At 38.4% G+C, this 14,855-nt stretch overlaps 2 protein-coding genes across 4 annotated transcripts; one reads left to right on the forward strand and one right to left on the reverse strand.

Annotated features, from left to right (window-relative positions):
• Positions 1-120: 120 nt before the first annotated feature.
• LOC122983577 (lebercilin-like protein) lies at positions 121-5,347 on the forward strand. Of its 3 annotated transcripts, XM_044353408.1 has the most exons (10): positions 121-593; positions 676-736; positions 1,077-1,332; positions 1,460-1,731; positions 2,087-2,329; positions 2,506-2,643; positions 3,888-3,957; positions 4,053-4,180; positions 4,388-4,541; positions 4,677-5,347. In XM_044353408.1, the coding sequence occupies exons 3-10, from the start codon at positions 1,101-1,103 to the stop codon at positions 5,009-5,011; spliced, it is 1,572 nt and encodes a 523-aa protein (XP_044209343.1). In that variant the 5' UTR covers positions 121-593; positions 676-736; positions 1,077-1,100; the 3' UTR covers positions 5,012-5,347. The 3 variants fall into 3 exon arrangements, with proteins under 3 accessions (XP_044209343.1, XP_044209342.1, XP_044209344.1); XM_044353407.1 differs by lacking the exon at positions 121-593 and having other exon boundaries at positions 624-736; XM_044353409.1 differs by lacking the exon at positions 121-593 and having other exon boundaries at positions 624-736; positions 4,415-4,541.
• On the reverse strand, positions 5,343-11,322 carry get1 (guided entry of tail-anchored proteins factor 1). The gene is made up of 5 exons (XM_044353453.1): positions 11,188-11,322; positions 7,568-7,733; positions 6,468-6,535; positions 6,014-6,128; positions 5,343-5,744 (listed from the first exon to the last, which is right to left on the reverse strand). The coding sequence occupies exons 1-5, from the start codon at positions 11,275-11,277 to the stop codon at positions 5,671-5,673; spliced, it is 513 nt and encodes a 170-aa protein (XP_044209388.1). The 5' UTR covers positions 11,278-11,322; the 3' UTR covers positions 5,343-5,670.
• Between the last annotated feature and the right edge of the window lie 3,533 nt (positions 11,323-14,855).

Here is a 14,855-nt window from a genome sequence, read left to right on the forward strand (position 1 = left end):
ACACACACACACTGGTGAGGTTATTTTTGTCTCCAGGCTCCATTAGTGCAGGATTGGTGGGTTGGCCCCTGGGGGCGCAGCACCGGTCAGACTGATTGGCAACTTCAGCTGTCAGTCGGCGCAGGAGACAGTGAAGTTAGTTTCCAGCTCTTTGCTGAGTGCATATATGGACAGAAATAGCACTGACCAGCACTGTAGGCTGTGAGTCTTTGGTTTCCAAACGCAGGCACTCGGGCCTGTTAAGGGTCCTTGGAAATCATTCAAAAAATGTGGGACTGAATCAATAGATTTTGGTGGGAAATTGGGACAATGCACACCGTTGCTCTCTCTTGTGTCGCTGTAAAGTAAAATAAAGTCTTGACGTCAAATTCTTTAACAATTCATAAATTCATTCATTTATTTTGTTTTTCAAAAATTTTCAGATCTGGAAAATGTGTACACTGCACATCAAATACATTTCAAATATATATTGAGGAGAATATATATAAAAATTAACAAACATACACCCCATGAATTTTAATCGTCCCGCCGCGTTGGGAGTTACCACGACAACCGTGAAAGTGTCTGTCCAAAAAGGTCCCTGGCAACCGTTGGTAAGGTAATTTATTGACTAAATATTTACAGCCTGGATGCTAGTAAGTGAAAATGACAACGTTGCCTGTGTCTGTTCTTCAGTGGTGTGCAACAGGATTGAAAAGATAACTGCTCTCAAAAACCAGATTGTTTGCAAGAAAAGGTATGATGCTCTCATTTTTCAGGCTACACTAATTAAAATATGACAAGCTAAATTAAAAGGGGAGAACATTTTATTAAGATTAAGGGACCAAAAGGAAAGGTTTTAGTTATCAAACTTGTAGAAGTTATTCTACATGGTCACTTTTGAACAGATTTGTTTGTGATCAAATGAGCTCTTGAGCTCCATTTTCAGAGGCAGCTTTGATGACCATAGAAAAGCAATTTAGGTTTGTTTATTAACCTCTTAGTCATTTTTAAAATTTCAACTCCTTATTCATTTTACTTAATGCAAGTTCTCATGAATGCACATATCTTTTCCTTGATTTTTTTTCTCTTCTCAGATTGTAAAAGCCTGGGAGGAAGTGATGTGTGCGATGCAGCAGGCCTTTGCTCACAGGAGGGAGGGTGACAGTGACGCTGTGAGCAACAGCACGGACACCTCCTGCTGGTCCACTCCCTCCAGACTGTGCTGTGGCTCTAATACTCCACACTACTCATCTGACTTTGAAGACCAAACTGACTCACTTACACACAAGACCTCAGAAGCCAAGACATCAGACAAGTGTCAAGAATCAAAGCCATCCGGAAGAACAAAAGGCATTTTATTAAACATGATTTAATACATGTGATTTGATTGCAAATCAAATACAGTTGCAATTCTTTTGTTAATATGTATGTATACATGTTAAATGTATTATGTGTAAACACTTTTCCCTCTGTTCAGCTAAAAAAGCACAAGGGGACCACAAGCAGAAGACAAACAACACTGCAAACCACCAGCTCCTAAAGTTGCCTCCGATCAAGCCCCTACAAGTGTCATCGCCGAGGAGCCAGTCTGCCGACTTGAACTGCATCAGGGAGCTGAAGAGCCAGGTGTGGGATCTGCAGCACCAGCTGAGTGAAGCCAGGACGGAGAATAAACTGCTGAAGAGGCTCCAGCACCGCCACATGGTGGCACTGCAGCATTTCCAAGACTCAGAGAGCAGCATTGCTCAGGTTGGTGTCTGTGATGCTTAGTCAGATTTGAATCATTGCCACATCATTGTGTACACAAGATGTTCAGAGACAAAAACGCTGCTACGCTGGTACTCATCCATAAAAGTTGGAATGCTTTTATCTGTGTAAACGAGATTTTACAACTCTTCCCATTTATCATCCAAATTTCAAAAGCTATTCATTGATTCAATGGTTGAAATAAGCTTTTTTTTCCTAATCTTTCCCAAGAATTTCATGTTTTTGATCCCACTTCTCTGACAACTCCAACAGTTCTCTATACAAAAGCTCAAATGTAGCAGCAAATCAAATATTTCAAATAATTTCTCACATTTCCTTGTGCCCCCCTTATTCCCAGATCCTAACCAAGCACAGCAACGAGGCCAGAGTCCTGCAGGGGTTGCTTCGTGAGACCCGCACCTGCCGTGACAACCTGGCAAGGCAGCTCCAGGCTACAGGCAACAAGCTGTTGAATGCTAAGGCCAGTCTCCAGCACCTGCAGCTGCTCAGCCAGGATCACAGTCTGCTGGAGAGGGAGGAACTTACTCTCAGGTTGGCCAAGGCCACTGCCGAGCTGGAGGAGAAGGACAAGAGGATACTGGTATGAAGGAGCCAAGGGGGAAGTCTGATACTGTTCAAGTGTGTGCAAGTCCAGTGTTTCTCTTAGCAGCATCCACAGTCACAGCCTAAAAATGTAGATTATATTATTAGCTAGAGGTATGAATAGGAAATGGATTTATTGTGATTTTACTTCTTTATCTCTTTCTTTATCTCTAGGCCTTAGAAAGAAATCTTGAGTTGTGCAAAGCTTCATTCAATCGCCAAATAACCATTGAACATAGAAAGATCAGCAAGGCAAGAAAGATTTCCTGCTATCTGCAAGAGCAGATATATCAATTAACCAAGGAAATCCAAGTAAGTTGAAAACAGCTGTTATCTAGTCATTGCTGTGTGTAGCAGCCAAAAATGTAATAACTATCGTTAACGTAATAACTGCCAATAACATAATAATTTTTCCATTCTTACAGTAATAAAAGTCAATAATGGAATAACTTACCCATAATGTAATAACATTTTTAAACCAATAACGTAACAACTTTTTTCACATAATGACTTCACAAATAACTTATTACATTATTTGCTGGTTATTACATTGTTAGCTGGGTTTTATTACCTAAAAATGTAATAACTGGAGCCGATAATGCAAATAATATACTTATATCACTTTATTGAAGCTTTAGTTATTGGTTAAAAGTGTGAGACTTCCATGACACTTACACACACACACACACACACACCTACTCTCTCTCTAGGAATTATGACTAGCCTATTTATCTGTTTGTGGTACTTGATGGTTAGACTTATCTTCAGCCCTGCCTTCTACTCCTTAACCATTTGAGTACCAAATGAAGTGCGAGCACATGTTTGCAAACACAGACAATCACTCTTGTCATATAATATGAAATCTAAACCTCTTTGAAGATGCTTTGTCGAATACCAAAAGACTATTTCTTTTCATCAAATATGTTATCTTTAATTAAACATGTTTAAATCACTTTTTCAAGCAAACTGTTTCAACCACACTATTACAGCTATTCAGCACTCGTTCTCTATGTGTATATATCAAATCTGACTCCTGAAAAGTTACATGAAAATGTATTACCATCAGAATCCTTGCCCTATTTATATCACTGGCTATTTGAATACGGCCATGACAAGCTCGACAAAGAGTCTAAAACTGAAGCAAATGATATCTCTAGTTCATTCTTGAAGACATATTTTCTTCAACAGTCCCCCTAATTGACCACTAGATGGCTGTTGATTGCCAAGTTATCCAGTCATGTGACTCTGATATTAGGCTTTCTTCTTTTGTCTGCAAACTCCTGTCTTCCTTATCACACATGTTGAAAGGTAATTAGTGATTTAATTTAATTTAGCTAATACAGTTTATTGAGGTGAGATTCATGAACATAGATTAGCATTTATTATATATTTAGTGCAAGAGGATAAACAAATTTGTGTGATCATTCTAATTAACCCTCAGAGTCCTGCGGGGGCGCCTGCCCTGTATTTACCAAATTAAATTAAATCAGTAATTATCTTACCTGTCTGGTCTTGATATCAAACTATGTACACACCTTTTATTCTTCCCCACACAGGATAGAGAGCGAGAGCTGGAAACACACAACATTTACTCCCACAGATTCCTAAAAGGATCTAACCAAAAAGGTATACAAACATAAACTAGTCCGACTCAGTCTGACAATATCTAATTTGTTGTCGCTTGTCGTGGATGTTGTCTGAAACTCATTTTTGATTTACAGGCAGAGAAAGCAAGATGGTTCAAACAGATGGATTAGTCCTTAATTCCACTGAGGCTGCCAGTCTTTTGGAGTTACAGTATTGTGAGACTGAACAGAGGCTGGAAGAGCAGGAGAGCTCCGTGAACTGGGTACATGATTCAAATCATCTGAACATGTCAATGTAGGGCCACAGTTGTATTTTCAAGATACCTGCATACTGTTATTTTAACCCATTTGTTGATTTATGCTCTATTCCTTACTTCAACACACCTTTATTTTTACACTATGATTTTATATCATCCTTATTTTCTTTCAGCTCTCATTGATTGCTAACAAAGCCTGTGTATTAATTTCAGTGTTGTTGCAATAACTGTCCTGCGCAGGAGTCTTTTGCTACCGAATATCCGGAAACAGAGGTTTCCATAAATGTCACATCAGAAAAAGAAACTGGAAGACCTGGAACTGGAGGACTGGATCACCTGGAAGAAACTGAGACTGAGAGATGTGCAGGTGAGCGCTTAATTAATGCCCCATATACAGTATAATAATATTCACCAACAACTCGTTCCAGAAAACACAAAGGAACAAACTTAAACCTGTGTTCTTAATAATGGAGCCTAATATTACCAAAACATTTGTTACCAGACACTGTTGAGCAGAATGGTTGTTCAGGAGAAAACCCAGAGCTTCAAATTGAGAGAGACAGTACTGAAGAAGAAGAGGCAGTAGATGCCCCACAGGAGTTAGAAGAAGAGCACACAGAGGAACATGAAGGACAGGTGTCCACCATTTTGGAGGAATCTCTGAACACAACTGAACCTAAGTGCAAAGGATACAAGCTACCCAAAACCAAACGCATCTACTCCTTCAAACAAACTATTGAGAACCTGCACAGCGGAAGACCTGCCTATAGTAGTGTGGACACGACACAGGACAGGATGAGGGTGGATGGTCGAGACCCTCAACAGTGGGATTTGTAAACCTACCAGCTGGGAAATGCAGGAAAGATGGAGTAAGCAGTGATTAACAAGACAGAGTAGGTTGATGTGTATTCACTGAACTGTAGAATGGACAGTCTTTCAGTAAGAAGAGGAAATTTTGACTTTAGTGGCAGCGGACTGGGATTTTCTCATACTGAAGTATTTCTCAGAGTAAACAATCTTATCTAAGAGCTACACACAACACATTGTGGTTATCTGTTTTGTTTTGTTTTTTTTAAATCTACTTCAGTTTTACGTCAAGAAAACCACCTGACTTGTGTTTGTGTTTGCTGGACAATTCCCAATTTGCAAAGTTTCAATAAATAGAGGCTTTTCTTTTGTTGTCATTTATTAAAAAGGCATTTCAACATTTCCAGATCATTCTGTTTCAAAATAATACACAGTCAATACACACAATTAACTTAAGATTAACTTAAGACAAAACTACCAAAACATAAAACAACAAAATTCAACATCACCAAAGATGTTACGATGTTACAATACTAAACAGCTAATGCCAAAAATGCACTGCATTTTTTCATGCTGACCTGAGCAGCTGACACAAAAAAAATAGGACAACACTAGCATTTATCAACAAACTGTTCAGCAATAACATAGAAAACCACTGTATTTAACTTTTGTAATCAAAGCTGGGCTTTTTAGCTAACGGCATGGAGACCCAGTGTAACTACTTTGTTGCAAACCACCAACCAGCATGTGATTCCCACTCCACCTGAAAGGACAAGAGAGCTCTGTCAGTGACAAACAGCCCGAGCTTGATGGCAGTTTTCAGAGAGGGTAAGCATGACATACTGTAATTCATATGAACACCAACATTGTGTTTAAATCAGTATTAATCAGACGATATTTTGCCTCATCCAACTTATATTCCAACACAAAAAAGCTATGTTCTATGTGTATTATATTGCTCTATATGGAGGTGCCCTGCATGTTTATCATTTCATAGTCTACAAAATACCAAAAACAAAAGAGATTGATTACCTGCCACTCCTGTTGGGAAGGCCACAAGCCGCTCCACAGGGGCGATCCATCTATTAGGGACCACTGTCACTGGGTCAGAGTAATACTTCCATATCAAGGAGATCATCACGGCAGCCTGAGCAATAAAGGAAAGAAATGTGTACAATTCAGTTATAACAAGTACTATCACGTATGTATATGTCTACTCGTCCCCAGATTTGACACTTTTGTGTAATTAAATAGATTTGGAGAACAAAAAATGAATATATATTACGTTTTTTTGTATTTTATTAGCCTATCATGATATTAGCAATGTTAACTCCTTCATTTCTAGTTCTAAAAATCTCAAAATAAAGGACTTATCAGCAGGTTTTGTATCCAACACATGGCCCATGCTTACATTTAGATTACAGAACAAGTACAAGTACAATCTGAACTAAATGCACTTGTGCTTCTTCGTATAATTTCCACCTACCTGCAGTATATAAAAGACGATGTTCACAACCCATTTCATTTTGGCTTGTTGTGCAGTTCTTGATTTCACTGCAAGATGGAGGAAATACATAACCGTTAGACTTAAAACACTTTTTGTGGTGATCCAGCCTTCTTTAATACTTCCCCAGTTCCTGTTACCCTGATAATCTGATTAAACTGACATTTTGTTTCACTTTATTATCTGATTCACTGGAAAAATCTGTTGTACATTCCCAATTAATTTGTTCCATCCAGTCATATGGTAACATGGCAAGAAACACAGCAGTGAATTCTCTGTAAGGTCTTGGGCAAGATTGAGGGGGCAGTCTCCAAAACAATAATTAATACATACCAAATATTTGATACACTGCATGAAGTAAATCTTTTTTGTACATTTTGGACATTTAATGAAAATACTTTTCATTCAAACAGCAGACAGTCCCCCTTGATGAACACAATGTTGGAGACTGAGAGTCAGCTGTTTAGAAGTCATAAGAACAGTAAAATCAGGAAAAACAAGTGATTGGTTTAAATACTTGTGAAGCCATATACAGTTCAATCTGGGCTGTATAGCTTGGTAATGGGTGTCAAACTGTCAGTGTACAGTTTTAAGAGAATATCAAAATGAAAATCTGAAAACATTTTTGCACTGCTGTACATGTGCATCACACTGAAATTCTCTCTAGCCGCTTCCTGTATGTGCAGAGGATAATCCTGCGGCCGAGGGTGAAGGACAGCAACAGGCAGCAGTTGTTCCCAGAGAACACTCAGTAAGTATATTATCCAAATCCTCCTACCAGTTCCTGCTGTTAGCGGTTTGTATGTGTGAATCTCTTGTAGCAGACACGCACAGGTGTGGAAGACACATGTGTATCACCATGTGACACCATGTGTATCACCATGTACTTTCCCTGTGTCTCGAAAAGCAAATGGGAAGTGAACACACGGGGAATGGACTAACAAGAAAACCAATCTAACATTAACCTGCAATAAAAGTTTTTTTTTAATTGCAAATCAACACTCTTGTGACACAGTCCTAGCCAAGACTGAATGTTATCTGTCCTCAGCATGTCAGTCACAATTACTACTTTTGTCTCTCACCATGTGTTTTCAGCTTGTCTGTCATCTTGTTGATTTTGCGCTCCAGTCTGGCATATCTAGCAAACTCATCCATCATGCTAATTGAAGACTGCTCCTTCTTCATCTCCTGGATTTCAGCCCTCATGTCGCTCTCCTGTTCAGCATCTTTCTGCACCATCTTTGAGAGCTTGAAGGGAGAAAAAAAAAAAGACTGTTACTGAGAGAAAAGAGACACAGAATTTAACTGCAGTGTGGGCTATTGTTTGTGGATGCAGAAACCCAATCATACCTATCATCCTAATCAATCCTAGAAGTTCTAGATAGACAATAGAAGGTGATAATATCTCATGAATCTGTCATGGATGGATGGGAGAGATGGGAAAGAGCCCTATGTTTTCAAGGTGTTTACGTCATCAATATAGCCATGTGATGATTAAAATAGTGTATCGACAATATTACACAATATCCATTAAATTTGGGTTTATTTACACTAGGAATGCAACTAATGATTATTTTCACTATCAATTAATCATTTTGTCTGTTAAAAAAAATAGTGAATATAGTGAAAGATGCCTGTTATAATCTTATAGAGCCCAAGGTGATGTCTTCAAATTGATTTGTCTGACCAACAATCAAAAATCCAGAAGATATTCAGTTTACTATCATGTTTGACACATAAAAACATCAAATTCTCACATTTGAGAAGCTAAAACCAGCAAAAAACATTTTTGGTGTTTCTGCTTTAAAAATTACTTAAACGATTATTCAATTATCAAAATAGTTGCTGGTTTATTTCCTGTCGATCAACTAATCTGATTGATCAACAAATCATTGCAGCTCAAAATTACACTGTACGTTAGGTCTTTGGCGATGTGAGGCCAAAACCATCTGCATTCATATTTGTTTGGTTGTGAGATGTATCAGAGCTTCCAGAAAAACCCGAATTTCCCAGTGGTAATGGTGACCTGGAAGTTGACATGAATGCTATTTACAAGTGGATAGTGCCAATTTAAAGCCCACCCATTCGTTGCTGTCAGACCATATGGATTTTTGAACAAGACTGACTGGGACTACAGACGAGTGACTGGCAGTGACGTTAAGAAGAGTACATGGAAGGAACATCTGAAGGCAGCGGCATATATCATAAATTGCCATATAAAACTATGCAGTACTTTGAACTAGGTAAAAAGTATGTAATACACACGTCGTCTACATGTATGGCACCTGGTTACCATCAGACACGGACTTCACCAGCAATTTTAAGATGTTTGTTTTTATGTAGACTGTAGTGCTGTTGTAAGATGGGATGAGTTAAGATTTAAGCTATTTTGTATATGTTTTATATAATATTAAACTTATCCACAACCCACAATAGTTTTAATGCAGTAACTATCAAGTAAATCATTAACTTGCAAAGTGTAAATTACCCCAATACAGTGTGTTTCATATATGTAAAGTTATTCATAAATGTATTATATATTATATAATACAATAACAACTATGGTTAGAAGTTATTCTGTAATTTTAAAGCTGTAGTTGTGACTGCATGTGGGATATTTTTTTTCTGACTCTAACTGGGGACTTAATTGTAACCTGGAGCAACAGCTGAACATCATGAGGGACCTTCATACAGCGTTGTGCTGGATACACAGTCACCGAGTTATTCAGTGGGGAGGTAACAGAGCCTGCTGTTCTCCAGATGGACAATGAGAATCAACAGAATGCCCTCAAAGACTTCCTGGAGGGAAAAATCTATTGAAGCAAAGGATGACTATTTATTCATCTTTCAGTATCAGGAGGACAGGAAGATTTTTGGAGAGTTTTTTTTAACAATTACTTAATCCAAGCAATGCAAGCATTTTACCAGCTTTTTTTGTTAATGGAAGGCAAAATTAGCTCCATATATATTACACATTCTTTACCAAAACAGGAAAAAAGTGTTTATTTCATGAGGAAAAATGTAATATTCTATTTCATAAGAACCATATATTAGACATTGTTTATCAAAAACAAGAAAAACATGTATTATTTAGTAAGGAAAAAAATGAATCTTCTATTTGATAGCTAGTAAAACCAAAGATAAATCCCAGAAACTGCGACATGTTTTGACATACTTCCGACAGGGAGTCACCGCATTTTCACACATGCATAGAACAAATCCGGTTTCAAGTATGGATCAGGCATTGACCAAGTGGCAACCTCCAGAGCTGAAAAATGAAGCCAACTTAACTGTAGTTCCTCAAATGGCCACTTGAGGCTGGCTCCAAAAGCGAGTCAATCCCTATAGACCCCCATATTAAAATGCCCAACTTTACAGCAGAAATAAACATGTTTACAGCCTGGTACAAAAAACGGTTTTGGTCTCTATAGCTCCATGACAACTGTATGGGGGCGGTGTGAATTTTTCTATAACTAAGCCATTTACAATTTATTAAGGCTTACAATTATGCAGAATTAAGGGAGATGCCGCTTTGAGTGACAGGTGCTACCTTTTATACAGTCTATGATGCTACTATGAGTATAGGTGTAGCCGTAGCCATCGCTATTTCAGTGTGTTTTCAGTTCATGAAAAATGTCAATCATAACATTTTGGTTGCCTAAAAAAAGTCTTGGTTTAGTTGTACTAAAAGACCCTCTAAGGAGTTGGAGTGAAAATTAGCATTAGAGTAAATGCACCATTGACTATAAATGCACCGTGCTAACCAAGCTAGCAGCTAGGGTTAGGGTCAGCTCCACCCTGTCGTCCAAATATGGTCACTCCTGGCTCCAAAAGTCCAAGCTGGCGAAAGTAAAAATGCAAACTCTAGGCTTCAAAACAGGAGTCCACAAACCAGTGGGTGACGTCATGATTGCTAAGTACATTATTTTTTTTATAGTTTATGATGTCACACAACAGTCTCCCTCAGAGGGCAATACTGGCACTATCCACTCACCAGAAGATTCACAATTGTGAAAACTCCGGCAAAACGCCCCTCTTTATAATTTACAAAGTAACATAAATTTTCAAAATTAAAAGATAAGCAATTCCCGGCCACTGTGTCAGGTCGTTGATCCACTTGGACGGAGGCTGAAGGGGCATGACGGCTGACCGACCAATCTTAATTCAATAAGGTGTCTGTGAACGCTCAGGTTCAGGCAAGGTAGCAACATAATTACTAGGCATGTCTATAAAATAAAAGTTTGTTCAACACGGAATGAATGCATACAAACTTGTCAATATTCTCAGCTTAACACACGTCAAATTGCATTAACATCTACAGGTTTTCTATCCCTCCAAAAGGGGCGCGGCCATGACTTCTTGTGAAGTACCCGTATGTGCCGGTCTGGTCTATGAACGCTGCGTGTACACAGGGCTACACTACAGTCAGCTATCATGTAGCTGGTACATGTGCGCACACAATGGGGTCCTTACATTTGAGCAATAATGCAGCACAAATAGTGTCCCCCTTGTTTATAGTGACTAGACGAGATTGTCAGGAAAACCACACCCTCTGAATGTAGCATAATGCAGCATTATCTATTAAAGTGCTTTGTCAACACGGTTTGTTGTCTGCGGGACGAGACTAAAGGAATTACACTCATACCGCATAGCATCGCAGCCGGTACATTTGAGTCAAACACCAGCAATAACCCATACTTACGAATGACGAAATGCTCGGTAGTAGTGTTTTCATGAGATTGCACAGAAAAACCGACCCGAGCACAAGGAACCAAGCACCGCCGGCCGCCATGTTTTTCTCCGCCTGTCAGCAGCCTCCTTGTTACAGCTGGACGTTGTTTTTTTTTTTTCCGTTTTTTTTTTCTCCACGAGGTTTTGCGTTTCCTACAGCTCATTTTCCAACTTTATTGGCATAAAATGGAATGTCATGTACAAAGAAAAAAACCCTAACAGAAAACAAGGAGAGAAACGAGGACAGAGAGAGAAGAAAAGAGAGGACTGAGGGAAAATAAATAAATAAATACATAAAGTATAAAATGAAATAAAATTCACAGGTTTACATCAGTTAATTCTGAGTATTGCGACAGTAGTAATAAGGCATTTTTGTGGTTCTTGAGATGGCTTAAACACCCCCTCCACACGTGTTTTAATACCCAGTTTTGAATAATATTTGTCAGATGTTTTTTCCACAAAAAAATCACCTCATTAAATATTTTCATGATAAAAGTTTAACGACATTGACGCAATATGTCTCCTATTTCACTGAAAAGTCCATTCTCAGTGTATGTGAGCTGGAGGCTTAAAGTTTAGTCTTTATTGTCCCAAAGGGAGATTTGTTTTCACAGCCTGTAGCATATATATTCCACACAGAAACATACAGATATACACAATACATGAAATATTGTCACATCTATAAATAAACATTTATGCCAAAGTTCAGTGGTGGAAAGTAACTAAGTACATTTACTCAAGTACTGTACTTAAGTACAATTTTGAGGTACATGTACTTTACTTGAGTATTTCCATTTGATGCTACTTTATACTTCCACTCCACCACATTTCAGAGGGAAATATTGTGCTTTCTACTCCACTACATTTATTTGGCAGCTTTAGTTACTATTCAGATGAAGATTTGACACAATGGATAATATAACAAGCTTTTACAATACAACACATTGTTAAAGATGAAACCAGTGGTTTCTAACCTGTTTGGCTTTTGACATCGTACAAAAAGCAGTGTGTAGTCGGTGTCACATTTCAGATGTCTATGAGTTGTTAACAGCTCCACCAAATAGTGATTTTTCCTTCTAAACTTCTCACATGGTTTAATTTCAATAAATGTTCAAATGATCCATTTGGGAATCACTGGACTAAACTAGCTAACTGTTTATAAAGTAGTTGAAACTAGCTCCACCTCCAGCAGCTACAACAGTAACATGCTGCTTACACACTGATGCTTCAGTATTAATAATCTAATGATGTCATATATAATAATATATCAGTCAGAGGGACCAAAATACTACTTTTACTGCAATACTTTAACTACATCAAGCTGATAATATTTATGTACTTTTACTTGTAATGGAGTATTTTTACATTGCTGTATTGGTACTTTTACTTAAGTAAAGGATCTAATTACCACTGCACAAGTCTGTATCCCAGCCAATAGGCTACTAATATACACGTGTATGCACTCATACAGATTAGTTGGTATTTATACAACACTGGCGTTGCAAGTTTATTTGTGCAAGTTGTATACTGGACCATTATTGGCTCCTTACTAGTTGTGATGTCACAAATCTCGTAGCTCATAGATATATGCTGTAAACTCTAATTTAAGGTGAGCACAGAGAAACTTTCCACTTTCAGCAGATAAGTGTGAAAGCAGCCTTATAGTGTTAAACACATACTGTACATGGCACTGTGAATGTCAAACCGTGTGAAGTAACAATTAAGCAAAACACATTTTGTTCAGAGAGTCCAAGAGACTTTAGATTTCTGAATGAGAGGCAGCAGACGTGGGGGTTTACAGAATTTGTGTTTGTGTTTCCAACCTTTGAGTGATTCATTTTTGGTGATTCACAAGGTCAGGTTTCGCCATCACTACTTGAGTGTCTTGAGTTTAGTATAAGCTTTCTTTGTTTAACTTACATGTACTCTCCATGCTTTCCCAGTAGTTAAAGGGGATGGCAGCTAAATACTTCCAGATTTTATGCTCTGGCGGACATTGTCAGTGATGTCATCGGTTTTACCGAGTAGAGTTGGGGGATTGTGATTGTGTTTAACGTGATGTTGATTAGAACTTATTTGATTATAGAGTTTGCTTGCAAATTGGTGGGGAATGTTTGTACTGTGGATGTTAATTGATACAAGTAACATTTTGCCATTTACTTGTTTTAGGTGAGAGACTAAGACACACCCGATTAAATGTGATTCTGTCTAAACTGATAATTCAGTAAATTGAATGGACTATTTAAGGGAGTTATGCTCCGTCAGTCAGGGTAGAAGTCATAAATGTGTGCCCGTGATGTTGCTTTGAATTAGCTGATGTGCTTTTCCTCAGTGCAGCCAAGTTTGCAATTTTGTTTTGATCTGGTTGAACAGTGTGAGTAAACCATTAGATGCGGGCTCTATCTTCTCCGCACTTCCAGTAGATGTAGATAACTACTGTCAGTTTGACACAGATTTTCGGAGCCACCTTCCGTTAGATTTTGGTAAACACTTGACGGATGTCCTTGCTGTTCTCTTCCTTCAGGCTTCATAACCTGAGTGACGACCTCCAGCTGTATGTTTAAATATAAGCAACCATTGTCTTCAGGTTCTTGTCCTCAGCATTATGCTTCTCAACTGTCTCTTCTAGACAGGAAACTTTGTTTCTCTGGTTGGTGACATTAAAAACAAGCTCGTTTACTATACAGCAGAAAGGGAGGACGTTGCTTCGGGGAGGAGAAGGGGGGACAATGTCCCTTTTTTTCAAAGTCTGAGACTTTTTCAAATAAAGCCTTCAAAGTTTCACCATGTTCAATAGAGAGCCCCTGAATGGCCCCCATTGGTGCATTGGTGTCATTGTTCTTCTTCAGTGGAGGAAGTTCTCTGGAGTTTCAGGGGGAGGCTGAGCAAGGATGTTTTGGCAGATTAATCTATTCTAATGTAATCTGATCTAATCCGATATAATCTAGTGTCCAGAAAGCTAAGTGTAACCATGAAGGTCAAAAGATCCCAAGGTGATGTCTTCAAAGGTCTTGTTCTATCTAACTAGGAGTCTAAAACCAAAACCAGTTGTTGCAGCTGTAGAGCTGCTCGACTACACGGTGTAGTTATATAATAATTAGGCCAATCAGGTTATACTGGTAATAGTTAAATGAATACAAGGTTTATTTATATAAACACATCCTCTTCACAACAACTCATGCAGCCCAATATGTTTATTAAACATCTTATAAGAGCTGTGGTACATATGATTTGAAAAGAAGAAGTGTGAGTACTTTTTCAGGGTGTTTGTAGGTTTTATGATTATATGACTTTTTTTCAATGACTTTGATAAGAGGTCGAACAACAACAGATCTCACAGTGGGGAAACACAAGCATTTTAAACGTGTCCTGCTTCTTGAATATATTGTTTATACATCCTAACATGTAAATGATCATCATCATGCATGTTTTCACACAGTTTTTCTCACACACCCCGTGATTAAAAAGTGAGAGTCGGCTGGCTGGGCTGATTGGCACATGATCCTGTCCACACAGGTAAGTTGCTATGGTTCAAAAATGTGCTGCCTCGACCTCGAAGCCAATCACTGGAAGCAAGGGGCGGGGAATGACTCTTCCTGGTAGGTTGGTAGGATAAGGGATGAAATATACTGAGAGGGG

Source organism: Thunnus albacares, chromosome 6 (assembly GCF_914725855.1).
Source record: "Thunnus albacares chromosome 6, fThuAlb1.1, whole genome shotgun sequence".
Taxonomy (NCBI): Eukaryota; Metazoa; Chordata; class Actinopteri; order Scombriformes; family Scombridae; genus Thunnus; species Thunnus albacares.